General features: G+C 40.1%; 1 protein-coding gene across 1 annotated transcript in view; it reads left to right on the plus strand.

Moving 5' to 3' along the window:
- The window catches only part of LOC132208725 (ral guanine nucleotide dissociation stimulator-like 1), a 78,286-nt gene that overhangs the window by 41,650 nt on the left and 18,234 nt on the right, over positions 1 to 18,402 (plus strand). The window contains exons 17-25 of the mRNA XM_059644114.1: positions 1,663 to 1,740; positions 2,574 to 2,654; positions 3,708 to 3,794; positions 4,451 to 4,528; positions 9,656 to 9,849; positions 10,480 to 10,607; positions 12,744 to 12,959; positions 14,970 to 15,073; positions 15,862 to 15,940. Of these exons, the coding sequence (XP_059500097.1) occupies positions 1,663 to 1,740; positions 2,574 to 2,654; positions 3,708 to 3,794; positions 4,451 to 4,528; positions 9,656 to 9,849; positions 10,480 to 10,607; positions 12,744 to 12,959; positions 14,970 to 15,073; positions 15,862 to 15,940 (1,045 nt within the window). The remainder of the gene's footprint in view (positions 1 to 1,662; positions 1,741 to 2,573; positions 2,655 to 3,707; positions 3,795 to 4,450; positions 4,529 to 9,655; positions 9,850 to 10,479; positions 10,608 to 12,743; positions 12,960 to 14,969; positions 15,074 to 15,861; positions 15,941 to 18,402) is intronic.

Below are 18,402 nucleotides of genomic sequence, written 5' to 3' on the forward strand. Positions count from 1 at the left end.
TTTAATTCTGCTTCATTTGGAATGCAGCATTGTGAAAAGGGAATGATGGGGAACCATTGATTTCTTCAAAATTTTTGTTGCAGTGTAATGAGTGCCACTCCAGACTATAGCAGTCACATTAAAGTGTCTGCTGGGCTGCCTCCCTCAAAAATTTATAACAGAGACAGTTGTCTGAAATAATAGCATCACCATTGAAGCATCCAAAACACTTAGATGGGAAATTGTTCTCAGATCAATATTGAGGTTATATTTCTGGACAATGTGGCTCTGGTAAAATTGCTAAAGAAATGAGTTAATCTCCTCTACCCCACCTCAGCACTTCTCTGTGTTCCTCCTTCCTGCTCAGCTGCACCCTCCCTACAAACTTCCTCCAAGTTCATTGAAGTGTCCTCCAAATGTCCGTAACATTTGAAGAAATATGTCTTCAATTAAGAATGTGACCTGCTCCCCATGTCCGAGCCTTGGTATTTCTCCCATACAATATTGCCATTGAATAATTTGCATTTTGAATTATCTAATTTGGTCATTTGCCATGTGTATTCATGGAGTCAGGCACTTTCACAAGTCAGAGACCTTGAATTAATCCTGAGCTTATTCTGTCCAGATCTTTAACGAAACTCAGAACTGTTAAAGGAGCAGGATAGAAAAATGATTTTTTTTCAGCAAAACAGCCAATGGTGACTAATCTGACCTTAAGCTTCAGTGAATTTGAGCAAAGACAAATTCCTACATCAGTGCTCTGAATCAAACTTTGAGTTACAAGCTGTGCTTGTGAGGGTTGAATTGTCAATAGTCTGTAAAGAGCTTGAGTTTCTTTTTCAGATATGAGGAAGTTAAACTTAAATCCTCTCTTTTGGGATGTTTGTTGTCTGTCCCAGTGCAGAGGTTCTTTATTTGACATCTTTACACCTCATCTACCCACTGGCTCCCCCTCACAGCCACAAATCCCAAGTTGATAAGAGTGCCAGAAATTAAAAATGTGATCATATGCACAAGTAAAATGATTTATTTGGTGTTTTGTGACCAGTTGCAGCTGTGAAAATATTGACATGTCACACTGTGTGGTGGGTGGAAACCTAAGTTTGTCAGAAACTGAAGGAGTAATTGACAAGTAAATTTGATGTGACGACAGATTAAACCTGTTGTATGGTATTTGGGATCTAATACTGTGAAAGGAAACTGTTGGGATTTGCTGTAGGATTATGTCAGGGTTGCCTCAGGAAGATACCCCAATTGGCAGTGCAGTGAGCACCAATCCAGACAATAGCAATCACATGAAGCAACTGCTTCACTGCTTCTGCAATGTTTGGCTTATTTTGAGAGATGGGATAATGTTGAATTAGCATAAAGCTTTCAAAGCTTTTCAGTGGTAGATTAAATTTTGCTTGTCTTTCAGTATCAAGTTCTTGCATAGCCCAGAAACGGCTTTCAACAAGGGTGAAATACTGAAGAAATGGTTTTTTCTCCTTATTGCCCTGCTCTGTCTCTTCCAACCCACACCCCAGCACTGCCTCAATATGAAGGCCTGTGGGCATCCTGTGGAAGTCAAAACAATCCATCTCTCAAGGCTGTGATTTTTTGTTGTTGAATTGGGTTGGATTTAATTCTGGACGAGTTTGCCTGTTCTAAATGACTTAATTTGTCCTCTTTGATCAATTGCAGTTCTGGAAATGTTGACAGTGCAAATGGTGAGGAAAATGGAAGTTGTGTTTCTTCAGGATCCAGCGAAATAATTGCTGAGTAAGTTTAATTGCATGCATGACAAAATGAATCATTATTCAGAATATGACAAAGCGGTAGGATATAGCTGGGGAGCTAGCAGTTTGTGCAATGTTGTATAGCCATCGAATGGTAATAGCCCAGAGACAATGATTTAATAATGTTTGTACCAGCTCTCAAAGAGGGACTTGCCTACGTTCACTCCTAAGTCCTTTTACTGTGTAATACTGCGAAACCTCTCCTTTAGAAAATTGTAGCTCACTTTTGAAGACCTCAATTGAAGCTGCATCCACCACACAATGAGGCAGAGCTTTCCAGTTTCTAATGATGCTATTTTAAAAAAAAATCCTTGTCACCATTGGTTCTTTTTGCTGATCATCTTAAATCAGTGTCCTTTTCTTCTGAAGCCTTCTGTCACAAGGAACCGATTGTTCTTATCCATTCCAACCAAATCCCTTATAATTTTGAACACTTTTAAAATCACTTCTTAGTCTTCTCCAAGAGCAGCCCAAGCTCCTTCAGCCTCTCCACAGGGCTGTCTAGTTTGTCATCTCTGGTAATATTTTTTGTGAATGTTTTGTGCACCCTCTCAAATCCCTTCCTGAAGTGTGGTTGGTAAATACCAGAGTTGAGGGGAAATCAGGAGGTTTTTGTTTAATCATGATTAGTCAGAACATGTTTGTTTTTCATACAATGCTCCAATTTTTAAAGTTCAGAATCCTGATGATATCTTCAACCTGCACTACCACTTCTATAATTATTGTGCGCACACACACACACACACTATCGATCAAATATCAGGCATGGATCATTTCAGGAAGCACCATATCATAAGATATTTATTTTGGCTACAGAAAAGAGGAAGGAACAATCCAGAATAATTTTGATTTGGAGGAGGTCCAACTTCAAAAGGAGCAAGAAGGCGTTTGCAGCAAGTAAGGTTGAACACAAGTTCAGGCAAAACTGTCATGAAACAATAGTCTGTCTTACAGCAGGAGGTTGTTTAGTGACAGTGTCAGAATGTTCCCACAAGCAGGAAAGTGTGGCAAATGGTACAAATGATGAGGATTATTGATGACCCCAGTGTGTACCGAGTTAATTATGAGTAGTTCAGAAGGGAAGTGTTGAACTAAATGATGCTGGCAGCTAATGTTAAAAGGGAATCCGAATGTCATCCTCCATTGTGAGCAGTGAAAGGGTAGCGAAAGTGGGGCTAATGGTCATAAATCACTGTTTAATCTTCACAGAGGTAAGGGCCTGGCTGCGATACTATTCAGAAGAAGTTGATGTCCAATTCACGATGAAAAGTAAATAGTTGAGACAAGGATGAGCTGAGGTTGGACAGCATTTTAGAAATGTGAACATTAAACAACTGCAGATGCTGGAAAACTGAAACGAAAATGGAAATTGCTGGAAAAGCTAAGCAGGTCTGGCAGCATCTGTGGCGAGAAAGCAGAGTTAATATTTTTGAGTAATTTGAGCCACTGAGCTTTTACAGCAATTTCTGCTTTGATTAGAACGGCTGGTTGTCCCTGGTGTTGGTAACTCAGAAGGAAGTGAATTGTAGACAACTGAGGATACTGAGAAAGAAAAAAATAGCTTGAGGCTGCAGTGGCACTTTGCACAACAACCTAATCCTGTTTGAATACAGGGGGTGGTATCAGAGGACTGGAGGATTACAACATGTACTATGTTTATATTCAAAAGTGTGTGGATAAATCCAGCAACTAGATTCATCTTATTGGCGGGACAGCATCACAGGAACTGTAATCCCAGTCTCAAGCAAGAATACTTGGGGAGCATATGGGCTAACATTTTATGCTGACTCAGAAATCTTCACCATCTGGTGTGTAACCTGTTTAATAAAACCATCTGATGGAGGCTTGTCATTCTGAATCTTCAATTTTCATGGGTATTTTAATGGATTTAACTGAAGATGAAAGGGTTTGCTTGAGGTGTTTTAAATTGTTCTTGATGTTCAATTGCAGCTGTGAAAGTGTTGAGTCCAAACACTGTCCGAATTCTGATGAAATTCAGAATTTAAGTTCACCGGAGAAGGGAGCGACAGTCAAGAAGTGAGTTTGATCCAAAATGTGACCATATTATGCTTCATTTGCAATACAGTAGTGTGTAAAGGGAATGGCTGGAGAGCTGGTGGCCATAGGTTGGATAATCAGAAATCTCTTCATGAAGGCAGAGATGTTTCCATGCTGTATGACTCTGTAACACATACCACAGAAACAAAAACACGGATATCATTCCAGATCATGGCACATTGATGAAGAAACAGCTTCTGAGTTCTTTGCATATTCTCTCCCTAATTCTGAGGAACAAGCAATACAAAGCATAAGCAGCAGTTGCATGTGAAGGTGTTGAGTTTATCTCAGACTAAAATTTCTGGACTAATAGCAAATGTAAGCTATTGAAGAAGTGGCTTCACTCCTTGCACCTGCTCCTTTCCCCTGTTACCACCAGCCGCCACCACTGCTGGCGAGCTGCTTTGGCCCTCAAGGGCACTTCTGGTAAACTTCCTGAGGAAATTTAAAGAAGGTATTCACTATTTTATGCAGTTTTACATTTAGAGTGTGACCTTGTTTCATAAAGTTAGCTGATCACGGCTTAGGATGCTGAATTTTGAGACTTCATTTCTTATTTTACGGCTGGCAAGCAATTGTAGACCCAAACACCATTTTAATTTGCTTTTTCTTTTGTGGTTTATGATCAATTGCAGAAGCATAGACTTCAACAGATCAAGCTTTCTAGAAGAATATAATTTCAGTCCTGCAGAAAAGGAAACACTAATGAAAATGTAAGTTTGATTTGACATGTAGTGAAATTGTATTTTCAATGTGAAATTTAAGAATGTGAGAAGAATTGCTGGAGAGCCAGAAAGACCTGTAAAATAATGTAGAGCCTTTGTCATGAATATATAAGGCACCCAAAACAGGATGGCAAACAGCACTCCAACCCATAACAATCACATTCAAGAAGCTAAATAATAACTGAAAGAATCACGGACACTGCAATTCAGGGACAAAAACAAAGTTGTTGGAAAAGCTCAGCATTTCTGGCAACATCTGTGAAGGTAAGAACGGAGTTAATGTTTCAGGTCCGGGTGACCCTTCCAGTTCTGAGGGAGGGTCGCTGGACCCAAAATGTTAACTCTGTTTTTGCATTAAAGAAGCTGCTTGTCTTGCATGTCCAATGATTGCATTATTCCTAGAGATTGGCTTGTTAATATTTTTCAGTGTAAATCATCCAAAATTCTTTGTCTTTTGGAATTGTTTGTCCTACATGATCACGCTTTTGGGGTTGTTTATCTCAGATTGTCATTAGTCTAGTTTGTGATAATGATGCATTATTGCAGGAATGGTTTTCCTCTTCACACCACTTTATTAGAAGTTATCCTGCAAACTTCCTGTGAATAGTTGAAACCGAATGATACCGCTATCTAGAGCAGTCAGATACTTGGCACGTGGTTTGTTTGTGGTGTCCTGACTTTGGTAGCCCTCCCACTCCGTGCTGCTGTTGTACATTTTGCACATAATCGATCTTGAATTAATACTTCCTGAATCTATGAAATCCAAATGATCTTGTGAAATGATTTTTCATGTTTGAAGTTTGTAAACTAAGTGCTTTCAAAGATATTTGACTGTAGAAAGCATCGCACAAATGCATCTCTAGCTGGAATTCTAGTTATTTTTGAGCTGTACCAGATTGCTGAGGTTGTTTTACTGCTCTGAATAAGATTAGATTACCTACAGTGTGTAAACAGGCCCTTCGGCCCAACAGGTCCACACTGTCCCTTGAAGCATCCCACTCAGATCCATTCCCCGAACACGAAGGGCAATTTAGCACACGGCTGATCCGCCCAGCCTGCACATCTTTGGACTGTGGGAGGAAACTGGATCACTTGGAGGAAACTCACTCAGACATGGGGAGAATGTGCAAACTCCTCACAGACAGTCACCCAAGGCTGGAATCAAACCCGGGACCCTGGAGCTGTGAGGTGGCAGTGCTAACCGCTGAGCCACCATGCTGCCCTGCATGACACTTTGGCTGCATGGGGTTAAAGATGGGATTATTCTTCTTTGTCTGGCCATTCGATTAAACTCTGTGCTTTTTGATTAAGACAAAAGAACATTTATCCAATAGATTTGAGTGCTGGACTGGACTTGGGGACTTTAAAGTTTGAGATTCTTGCCTTTATATATACAGTGATTTATTTTCTTTTGTACATGGTTTGCTTACTCATTTATTTTGTTTTCTTGAGTTGATATTGTTTGTCGTTTTTACAATCAAGAAAGCCAATGCCTGAAGGGCCAAGCACAGAAAAATTACTTGTGAGCAAATACAAAGGCAAATTTTTGCAGTATTGCATTGAGAAAAATGGTCAATTTGAGGGAGTGAGGATTTTCATGGAATATTTTTACTTCAGATGCAATAGCAAGCGTTCACAACTGGGCTGCACTGAAGTTCGAAATAAAGCTCAAACAATTTATGAAAAATGCAGCAAAGGAAAAATCCCTCTCGTTAATCAAACAAATAGGACACAGTTGGCCAGGCAGCATCAGAGGAGCAGAAAAACTGATATTTCGGGTCTGGGCCCTCCACCAGAAATTTTCTGAAGATCGGTCCAGACCTGAAATGCCAGCTTTCCTGAGCCCCTCGTCTGCTAGCCTGCTGTGTTCATCCAGTTCCACACCTTGTTATCTCAGACTCCAGCATCAGCAGTACCTACTAACTCAGAACACAGTTGGGATGCCTTGTGCATTGCTATTCACTCTAACCCACCCAGTTGGCTTTTTGGGTAAATGAAACAAAGTTTTAGAAATCTAAGCCACAGGGCATGGTGGTTATCTGGAAATTTTTCTCCAACACCTAGCTATTCATGTCTGGATGAACACAGCTAATTGTGGATACCAAATTGGTCCTGATTAATTTCACAATATTCCTGTACTAATGTCTCAAGAGACATATAGGGATGAAGTGTATAAAGGAACCTAAATTATCCTGATTCCCGATTGAGGACAGTGTAATCCTCATGAAAGTAATGTGCTCGTTTGGTATGTTTTTTGGTATGTTAATCTCCTTTTAAATTCAAGTTTTTTGGGTTGAGTTCTTTTTCTACAGAATAGTAGCTTACAACCTGTCAGTTTGACATTGAAGAAAACACAGATATTTAGGGGTTGAGTAAAAGCATGGTTTTAAAGGAACAGCTTGAGTGAGGGCAGAAGAGGCAGGAATCTATCCAGTGAAGTTGTCATCGGTGAAACAATTAATCTCAGATGCGCAAGTGGCCAGAATTGAAAAGAAAGACAAAAGTGCACCCGTACATAATTATTTCAATTCTGGAACGCTCTAATACTTTAAGAATACGCTTCTCTCCAGTGCCATTGCAATCTAAGATTATGTTGTGCTCGCTTTAGGAAATGATCCTTTTAGATGGTGGAAGGATGATAATGAGTAATTAAATGAAATGATGTTGTACACTGCAGCTGATTAAAGGTTTCAGATTACTCGGTGGGGATGTAGTAACTTGTTAATGAATCTATTGGAAACAGAGACTTTAATTCTAGTGGGACGACAGAAAAGTGTTTTGGGTCAAATTTTGGACTCAGCACAGTACCAATTAAGTTCTACCATATTGTCAGCAGGGTAGAGGCTCTTTAGCTCAGCAACTTATTTCCCAGCCATGAAGGCTTTCAGTAGGATATGGAATTTTTTGGTTTTGTGATCTTTTGAATTGATTTTTCTTTATATATATTTTTGGAGGGTTACTGTTCGAGTGTTTGTAATGTGACCTAGGCATTTCTGAATGATTCAGGACCAAATGAGCCCAGGCAACTTCCTTAGGTCATGTTTCCAGTGTGTTTCAGTTAGTCACTGTTTCCGAGAGGTAACATAACAAATAACATTTCCACAGCCTTGTCCCTCCATCTCTGCAATTTCCTTGTGTCCACTTCGGACGTTTCTCTTTTTTCCTGTCCAGTTTCACTTTTTTGCCTATCCCAGATTATGTTTGTCCTGTTGTTACCAGCCATGGTTTCAGCTGTTGAGACTCGAAAATCTGAAATGCACAGTATGCTTTTCTCCATTTTGTAAAAAGCTGATTAAAAACTTCACCTTTTATCAAGCTTTTCATGATTCTTCTGACCTCACTGAAAAACAATCTCTTGACATTTCCAAAATGAGTCACTTCATTTCATAATTTGCCATGTTCACTAGTTAATATCATACAGCACCTTACCAGTATGGGCCAGCTGTGTTTTTGAATCATTGCAAAAGAGTACAACCTATGCCAACTGATCTGAAAGCAGATGAAGTCAAAATAGCCCCTCCAGTGTGAACTATTTCTAAGTTGTATATCTTTCTCAAACAACAAGAGGCTATTGCTGCATATGGCACTGTGGCTGCCTAGCACTTCCTACACCAACCACTGTTTAACAGGAATGGAGCTGATGAAGTCTGAATCAAGCCCCAATGTCTGTGTGTAATGTTTCACACCATGTAATTTCTGTGCTGTCATGATCTATTATGAACGGGCTCAAATAGGTGATCATCGGTTTCAGTGTAGGGCTGCAGATAAAGAAATTCCAAATTAAAAACTAGAACAGCACTTTCAGCGTAAAATGTTCCATGTAAATTGGCGATGCTAATCAAACAAATGTTTACTTTTTGGAGTCTTTGGAAAGTCAAAGGTTTCTCCGACCTACTGCATCATAGACCATAGCTGCAACTCAGTCCATCTCCCAATTCACAACAAGACTCATCATTCTGATGTTTGCTGGCCCACGTTGTCTCTTGGTTGACCAATGTCTGAACTTTAGATTTTTTTTCGAAAAAACTTTCAATTCTTGTGTTCACATCCTTTCATGTTCTTATTTTGCTTTAGTCTGGAATTATTTTAGGTCCCAAACTTTGCCTGGAACTTTTCTGTTCTGCCACGTCCAGTGTGGTGTGTACTACTTGATTTTTTTCATCAGCCCACCACCGTTAGTGCTACTTCCTGCAGATGTGTAGTTCCTTCCTCGAGACATCACCATCTCTCGCCTTTAAGAAACTCATGAAGAGTCACTATGACCAAATGTTTGGACATCTGTTTGAATATCTCCTCCTTTGTCAGTTTTTGAATGGTTAATCTGCTGTGAAGTGCCCTGGGGAGTTTTTCTGTGCAAAGCGTTCGATTTCAGTGGTGTGATGACTTCTCTGTGCAGCTGATGTCTTGTTGCAAAAAAGTAACCATTGATTTACCTGTGAAATAATGCTACGTGGCCTCTCAGTATTAGCCAGGCAGTTAAAATAAGTGAATTGAAAGCTGACTATGTTGGAGTATTTCATTATTCACCTGCAACTAGACCCAATTTATCCATGTTACCGAGGTATCCAAGTACTGGCAATGCAACTCCCAGAACAAACGCAAACAAATCATCATTATCCTTGTGTTTTTCTTTGTTCATCTGATTTGTCCCATTTGACTTTTATAAAGAAGATTTTTTGTTAAAGCTCACTTTCTCTTTACTAGTAAACTCTAAACACGAAGAGGTCCTGCTGGTGTAATAAGTAACCTCAGACACATGTGAAATCACTTTATACGTGAGCCTTAAGCTTACCTGTGCAATCTACAAAGAAGAAAACTTGGAAACATGGCCAACTTGCAGTTTCCATCCATGGCCAGCATAATTCTAACTTGGACAGTCATTTCTTCATCATTGGGTCAAAGTGCCACACAGCCCCCCTCTGATGGCACAGCAGGATCACCATTGCCATGTGCACTGCAGCAGTTCAAGATGGCAGCTCATCTCCTGTGTGAGCACGATGACCCCATATTCCAACTTTAATCTATTGCATTGACATTTGTAGAATTAGAAGCTTTTTTTTCCCCACATGTTTTGCTTCCCCGATGAACAGTTGTTAACTCTGACTTTATTTCCAGTGCTATTCCTGAAATTCTCGAAATCTGGCTGGAGGAGTCTGCCGAAGACTTTCGTCAAGTTCCAACTTACTCTTGTCTCCGGAAGGTACTTTCCTACTTGAACCAAACAGTGCCAGGGTCAGATGCTGAACATCGGGCCCAGAAACTCCTGAGTCGGTTTTTGGCGGAGGAAACAGCGGAGAAAGAGATGTTCAGTAAGATTTACAATTATGTTGCAAAAATGTGGTTTTAATTCAGGGTGCCTCCCTACAAGTTTGTGTGCGGCTTGCCCCTCTGTCTCAGGATTTAGTTCATTTTGGTTTCCTTTGACAAGCTTCAAAATTACTTCCAAATTTTTGGATAAACGAAGTTAATTAAAATTATTGCTGAGTGCTTACCCCTGTACTAATTGCATGATGTACAAGACCAAATTCTGCATAGAATTGATACTCTCATATGGTCCGATAAGACCCAGCAGCATGTAATGCGACTTTCTGGACAATTTCCTTTTGAAATGTTTTCATCAATGACATTTTATTTTATAATCTGATGTAATAATTTTGCAAGTTATTGTGAAACAATAGATTGTGATTCAGAATATTTCCTAAAGCCAGAAATTGGGATGGGAATCTGTCATTAAATACAAGTTCTTTTGCAATTGAGATGCTCCCAACAAGAGGATTTCAGTGCAATATCATATTACTTTCACCAAATCTAGATTTAGAAGTATGAATATTAGATAACTATTGGAAACCAATGCACAATTTCTAGTCACAAGTTCGTGAGATATTTTAGAGCAATGTGAACTTTGGGCACAAAATACATGTCTTTCTTCACTTGCACAGAAGGCTACCGTAGAAGAGTCAGATTCTATGTGGGAGAAGAACACGACCAAACCATCGAACAAGTTGACGAAAAGCTCCTGTCCTACCCATCACGCTTCATTGCAGAGCAGCTGACTTTTATGGATGCTGTGAGTAAACAGGAGTCTGGCGGCCAGTCATTCTGAATAAGATGTTTCAGTCAGCAGTAGGCATCTGAATCTCTCTGTATTGTTTAATGCTATTACTGCTCCACCAGTCATTATAACTGAATTCCCTTCAAAATGCAGTCTTCCAAGATGTTAAAATGTGTTGTTTGACGTGTAACTTCAGTATCTCGCTTGAAATACCTGTCAACTAAAACTTCAGCACTTGTCATTTGTTTTGAATGAACGCCATGTGAAATAAGTGACCCGAGAGAGCACTGAAAATCCTTTGTAACTTTGTGTTGAAACTTTACAAAATGAATAGTATTTCAGGGTAAAAGTTTAATTGTTTCATCATAACAGTCACTGTTTCTTCAAGAGTCCACTGATTTTGTTTGTAGTATCCAGGATGGCAATTTTGTTGTTTTCCCAGAATCTTCTGGAGTGGGATCAGCCACGGGGTATTCCAGTCTAGTCTCCAAGGTGGCTTGATGCCTACCTCTACAAAATGAGACTCGTGGTTGCTGAATCAAAATTTGAGTTATGTCAAAGTCTGGTCATAGGCTTAGGCTTGAAGTGGAAGTTCAGTGGTCTGTATGACAGCATTGGGTGTGACTCTAGAATGTAAGTAGTCCTCTAGGTCTCAAAAATCCTAAGCATATGTTCATGTTCAGAACAGGGGTGCAGCAATCTCATCTGGAAGTGACCAGTTTGTCAAAAGTAGGTTTTGGTTATGGGATAAGAGATAATGGGAACTGCAGATGCAGAAGAACCCGAGATAACAAAGTGCAGAGCTGGGTGAGCACAGTTGCTCCGAAGATGCTGCTTGGCCTGCTGTGTTCCTCCAGCTCCACACTTTGTTATCTCAGTTTGATAAGGGGCAGCTGCTTTTCTGCACAGAGTTCCAAAGGTAACTGTCTGTTTTCACTGCAGTTTCTGTTGCATATGTGTATGTATATACCGACTGGCACTTAGAGTCTAATCATGTGACATAATGATGACAACAGCCATTTTTGGTGGGAAGCAACCTAGCTGGGTGTCTGTTGAGGAATGTAGCTGCTTTTCTTTTGTTGAACCATCGAGATCTGCAGTGAGGGCTGTGAGTCTTTGTCAAATCAGTGGTTTGACCTGGTGAATATTAAAGCGGTTTTTTTGATCCTCATCGCTAGTTTTTTTCTTTACAATGCAGAGCCAGGGGGCTGAAGCATTAAACAGCAGGAGTTTAATTATGTAGTTTGCTGTCGAGGCAGCAGGGTTACCCGAAGCTATTCCTTGCCGGAAATGATCGCTGACATCATTGTGGCGTGATCAGACTGTTAAAAGTGAGAGCCCACCATGCTTGCATAAACATGCAACAGTTTCCCACTCAATGGTTTCTGAGCATTCCATTCTATTCCAACCTGTCACAGCCAACTCTGGCTTTGAAAGTGATGAGACTGACAAATTTCTCCATTCTGAATGAGTTTACGGGGATCTGAAGGAGCTATTTGCCGTTGTGTTAACTTTCACTGTCGGAGCATAATTGTTGATGGGAGTTGCTCATCTTGAAGAGGGAGACAGAAGGACATTATGCAATCTGAATGGCCAGTTGACAAGCTTGGACGTTTGGCAATATTCGTGTTCAGCATGAAACCAACAGTGGGGAAGTGTTGACATTGAGATCTGTTGAACCAACAGAGGGCCGGGCTGCCATTGTGTTCTGTCAACCTGCCTTGGTGCGAGAAGTAGACATGATGCAGGGCCGCTATACTGATGCCCAGCCTGTCTAGCCTGTGGGCCACCAGGGCTGAGCATCTGTAGCAGTGACTATTGCCAGCAGAGCCGTGCATTGATGGTGTGCGTGGAGCCAACAGTCGGAGTTGGGTGGAGATAACCAGTGATTTTAAATCTAACCTACAAATAGGAAGCAGATGACTGAAAATTCGAGGGTTTTGATCTGTCTGAATAGCCAATGTGCCCTTGTGCATCAATGTGAGTATTATATAGCCAGTCATTGACAATATAGCATGCAGTTTTAATGTACAATTGCAAACTAGCAGGACGAATGTACCCATGGATGGACAAATCTTGTTTGTCGTTCATTGCTTAAAACATGGCACGACTGACACCTTTAACCTTTGTTTCCTTTTTATTTTTGATTAGGATCTTTTTCGGAAACTTGTGCCCAGCCAATGTTTAGGGTCCATCTGGTCTCAACGAGGGAAGGAAGAAAAACAGCATCTGGTATCAACCGTCCAGGCCACCATGACACAGTTCAATAATGTTACAAAATGTGTCACCAGCACCATATTAAGACCTCAACAGTTGAAACCATGGCAGACGGCTAAAATCATTGAGAAATGGATTGATGTTGCCCAGGTACACTATTCTTTATTGGTTTTTAGCCTTTGTGACATGTTAAAGTCCACAGTGCATGAAACAACCATGGTGGAAGAGAGCAAGCCATTAACACTATGTGTTGATATGTCCAAGGTTTGAAAGCCTCTTGAATTGGTGAGCAGAATACTTTTCTGAATAAGAGTTGAATGCTTCATGGAAAATCCTAGCATTCATAATTTCTGTAGTGCTGGCTGCTAATAGTTCTTGCCTCAGTTTACAGTTGCATTGAAATATTAATGTACTTTTTTCTAATCAAAAATATTTATGTGGATAAAAAAGGCAAACTGATTTCAGATTTTTACTGGCCCTTCAAAAATGAAGTTAGTTATTGGGCATTACATAGTGTTATTTGCCTCCCTTCCAAGCCGTAATCAGTTTATGAAACAGTGTACATTTTATTCCAAATGTTCTGCATTCTGTGTGCCTACATGACGGCCCTTCAGTAACTTGCCTGGTTGTCTGTTTCCTATGTGTTTGCCAAAGGAATTTGTCTCAGCATGTTAGTCAGCAATCGGGAAAAGAGTGAGGAAGGGCTGTCAGATCTGATACCAGGTTTGTACTTGTCGCCAACATGTGGCATTCCCACTCGTACATTTGGAAAGGATCAGGATAGGAACCGAGTAATTAACTAATTAAGTAAAGGAAGTAATTGATTCTTACTGATTTTGTAATCCTAAATTGCACTGGATTTTGCAACAAAACTGTACTTTCAATGTATTTTCCCGTATACACGTGACAACAAAATATTCATTGATTACTAAGGTTTGGAATGAAAGTTCACAATAATTCTGTTGCCAGCTAATTTAGAGAAGTCTGGTTTGGGTCTTGGCAACACTGCCTGCATCAGTTTTGACTCGTTAAGAGTCTTGAGGCATTAATGGGACCTTGATGGGGATTTGAAAGTCTGTCTCCAGTTTTACAATATGGAGCAGTTCAACCGAATGTAGGCTGACTCCCAGTAGTAGACATGGATGAAGGAGTTGCTGACATATACACTGGTGCTATCAAAGGCTATTCTGAAGAGGAATCACTTGATCACTTGGCTGACTTTTCTAGTTCTGATTTTGAGTTTTTACAATAGTTGGCAAGGAGTGGCTTCCATGTTGAAGTGCCCTCCGTTACTTCCATTTTACTGCAGCAGCTTTATTTCCCTGAAGCCAGAAGACTCTGGGCTTGAGAACCTACCTGCTGGCCCTAATCAGATAAGGCACTTATGATTATGCCAATTGACGCACCTTCAAAGAAATCCCAAATGGTGTGATCACCCTGCACCTCCCTGGCCTTCCTCCCCAAGCAGAAGTGGCTTTGAGACCTGATAACAAACACTTGCAGGCTTCCTCCTCGTCTCCACCACAACCCAAAGTACACATTTGGGAGGTTTGATTTGATCCAGTTTTCTCCCTACCTCCAACAGGTTGGGGGGGTGGTGGCAAACAGATGAAGGACATTCAGCTGCTAATCTAGGTAAGATTAGTTAACTCAGTATCAATAACGTAGTGACTCATAAAAGTAGACCCAATTTCCTGATTTGTCTGTTTTCCCTCGAATGAGTATCTCACGTGACTGGTCCTGCCCTCCTATTCTGTCAGATAATACAACCTATCATTCATTTATGAGCAAAATGTGATGGATATAACAAAGATGATTACCCCGCCTCCACCCCCTACCTTTGCCACTTCTGCCACTCAGATGCCCATGTCTCAATCCTACTCATTTTAAGCTCTCCTTTGGTGTCAGTAATCATATCTAACCAGTCACAGGCTGGCAGCAAGGGAACTGAAAAGGTTGTCTCAGAGGGATACAAAATGAATATCAAGGTTTGAGTTGCCAAGAATCATGGAATTCTTTCCCTCAAAAAGTTTGTTTGTTAATGCTGTTATTTTCTCAGCTAACATTTTACTGATAGAACCTTTTTAAAAAGTCTGAGGTGTTGGGTAATGGGGAGTCACTGCTTTTTCCACAGAACTCACAGCTTTTTTTCTCTGACAGGAATGTAGGACTTTGCAGAATTTCTCGTCAGCGCATGCAATTATCACGGCATTGCAATCGAATAGTGTGTTCAATTTGAAGAAGACTTGGGCAGCCGTGTCAAAGTAAGTCATTGTTCAGAAAGAGCCTTGTAATATTTATTTAATAAATATGAGGGAGGAAATTGCAGGTTTGACCTCCAGGTTTACTTGCACAAGTGATCTTCACACGCTCGGTGCATTAACAGGATTACCAGAGGCACTACAGTGCAATCCTAACAATTGGCTAATTGGCAGAATCTTTCATTTTTTCACAAAGGAGCGAAGAGTTAATTTGTTTAAGTGGAAAAAGAAAACTGTTTGGCAACTTGAAATATTTAACTGTCGTGTTCCAAAACTGATCTGCTGTTGGATGTAACGTAACACAGTTTCCTGTGGATATGCTGTGATGGGGTGATATAAGCCAGAGGTTTATGTGGGATACTAAAATACAAAGACAACAATTATTTTAATCTCCCAAGAAAGCACTCTATAACACTTTGAAGTGCACACCTGTAGTTTATGTTCATGTGCCTCAGACCATTTGATCATGGTTGTGTTTTTGTAGGCAGCTTGGGAATGAAATCTCTCTTGCTGCAATGACATTCACCAAAACGACTGCACACAAGAGCTTTTGCGGCACAATGGCAGTATCCCCATCCCTGGGTTTCAACAATCAGGGTTCAAGTTCTACCTGCCCCAGAGATTGCCAAAACATTTCTGAACAATTGGGTTAAAATAACTATACTTATTGTAAAAATGCTTCACTGCCATTCACTGTCTGTATTACTTGCTTATTTGTCAGGTTCCGTATCAGCTGTTTGTTATCTTGACTCTATTCTGTCAAGAGTAATTTGTCTCATTCTCTTGACTAGGAGCAGTAAGACAACATTTGAAGACCTTTCAAACAATGAAGAAGATAACTTTGTAGCAAGTAGAGAGCTGCTAATGGAGGTAAGGTGTTGCACTTGGCCCAGTGTGACTATATTCAGGGCATGATCAATAGTTTATAGTAAAATATCTGCAATGAACTCAGTTGGTGACTGAATGCGTACAGATTCTGTCAATCAATACTGCAACAGGAGTATATGTATTGCAGTCCAGGTGGTCTGGCTTGGCTCAAGTCTTCCAAGATTGTTTTGTCATGATTCTTATAATTGCTGATGATATTGCAGTTAACATTTTAATCGACATCTAATTTGGTTATACTGCAGTGATGCAGCCTTCATAGATTATCTTTCTCAGTGTTCATTATCTTGGAAATTTGAACTGAAGCAATGTCTATGATGCAGTAATGCAGCCTTCATAGATTATCTTTCTCAGTGTTCATTATCTTGGAAATTTGAACTGAAGCAATGTATATGATGCAGTGATGCAGCCTTCATAGATTACCTTTCTCAGTGTTCATGATCTTGGAAATTTGAACTGAAGCAATGTCTATGATGCAGTGATGCAGCCGTCATAGATTATCTTTCTCAGTGTTCATTATCTTGGAAATTTGAACTGAAGCAATGTCTAAAGTGCGATATGTGCCAATTTCTTTTTCTTTTGCTTTGTACACCTCAAGGGCCTTGTAATTAATAAAAGCCAAGGCAAAACATTAAGAGATTTAACTGGTTCTCATAAGTGTTTTTACTCAATTACCATGTCTTCCTTTTCTTGTTCTCTGCAGTCAGAACTATTTGCTGCGTAGGAATGGAGAGATATTCATATCTCTTTGTTCAGTATTTCAGACATCAACTATCTAGTTTCAACTAGCTTGGATGAAAACTGACAAGTTTCTAGCCATTCCTCCTCACTCCTTTTATCATGCTCTTTGTCCACTCATTTTGCTCCTGAATTTGACAAAATAACAGAATAATTGGTCAGATATAAATATTTTGGTGCCACTTTACCAAACTAGTTGTCCAGCTCAGAAAATAGTCAACGTTTTCTTATTCTCTAAATCATTCTTAGATGGAATTGAAACACTTTTAAGCTGGTATTTGAAGAGGGAGAAATGCAGTAATCATGCTAGCATGTTGTCAGTTTGACAGACACTCCATTTTTCAAACTGCTCAATGTTCTAGTTGCAGTGAACTATCTTTTTACATTGCTTTCCAGATGTTTGCCCCAGAATTTCTACTGCCCTGCTGTCACACTTTGTTTATTGTGTGTTGTGATTGGTGCACTGTACAGAATTTCAACATATTTTTCTGATCTAGATTGAATCTAAAAGTAGGTTTGCTTTTATAATCAAAAATGTGTGCTCTGCATGATGATTGTTTTTGTGGTGCAAAATTCTGTAAGTATACAGGGGAAAATGTGAGTTCATGATTGGACAGTTGTATAACTTCCATAAAGCTTTCTCCCAGATTATGCAGTGAATTACAGTGCATGGTTTGCTAATCTTTCAGCATCTTACACAAATGTGCTTTGGCAGTGGTGCAGGGCACCGCAATAGTTCTTGCTGTGTGTACATTAATGTTCAAGACACAAAAGCTCCAAGTGTGAACAGCAGGTTCACAGATGACACAAGAATTGGAGCGGTAGTAAGTAGCAAAATGCCTTAGTTTTGAGGCACACATTGTTCCAGCTGTGGCTCAACTAATGTTATTTACAGTTCCATCATTACCCCTTTGCTGTTATATTCAGGCAAGTATCCAATATTTTACCAACTTATCCACAGGTCCTCCTGCCTTCAAGAATATGTTTATGCACACACCAAAGTCCTTCTGATCCTCTGTCATCCAGACCCAAAACATCAACTTTCCTGCTCCTCTGAAGCAGCCTGGCCTGCTGTGTTCATCCAGCTCCACACCTTATTATCTCATTGAACATATATTCTCCTGACCTATTAGACCGCCAAAATGCTTCACCTCACACTTTTCTGGATTGAATTCTATTTGCCTCTGTTCAGGCCTTCTAACCAGCCCATATGCGTAACCCGAGAGACTAAGGCTTTTTGCTGTTCACAACCGTCCAATTCTTGTGTCATCTGTGAATCGGCTGTTCATACTTGGAGCTTTCGTGTCTTCAACATTAACGTACGCACAGTAAGAACTATTACTGTACCCTGTGGTATGCTGCTGGATGAAAGCATCAAGTTGCTGAAAAGCCCTTCAAAAATCACATTTACTTCCTGCCGCAAACCCAATTTTGGCTCCAATTTGCCAATTCGATGTATCTCCTAGGCTCTTCGGTTCTGAACCAACCCACCATCTGAGACCATTAAATTATTTCTTCGGGTAAGAGAGGTGTCTAATGAAAAGACCTTGAGAAGAATTATATTCTTGAGTTTAGAAAAAAATGACGTTTAAACTTGTTGAGACAAAGTTTTGGAGATCTGGTGAGGTAAATTGTTTTTATCTTCAAGCGAAATTGCACGTTACGTAGAAAATTTCCAATCTCCAAATGATGAGGTTACACAAATATTG

The sequence above is a fragment of the Stegostoma tigrinum genome, unplaced genomic scaffold (assembly GCF_030684315.1).
Source record: "Stegostoma tigrinum isolate sSteTig4 unplaced genomic scaffold, sSteTig4.hap1 scaffold_53, whole genome shotgun sequence".
NCBI lineage: Eukaryota > Metazoa > Chordata > Chondrichthyes > Orectolobiformes > Stegostomatidae > Stegostoma > Stegostoma tigrinum.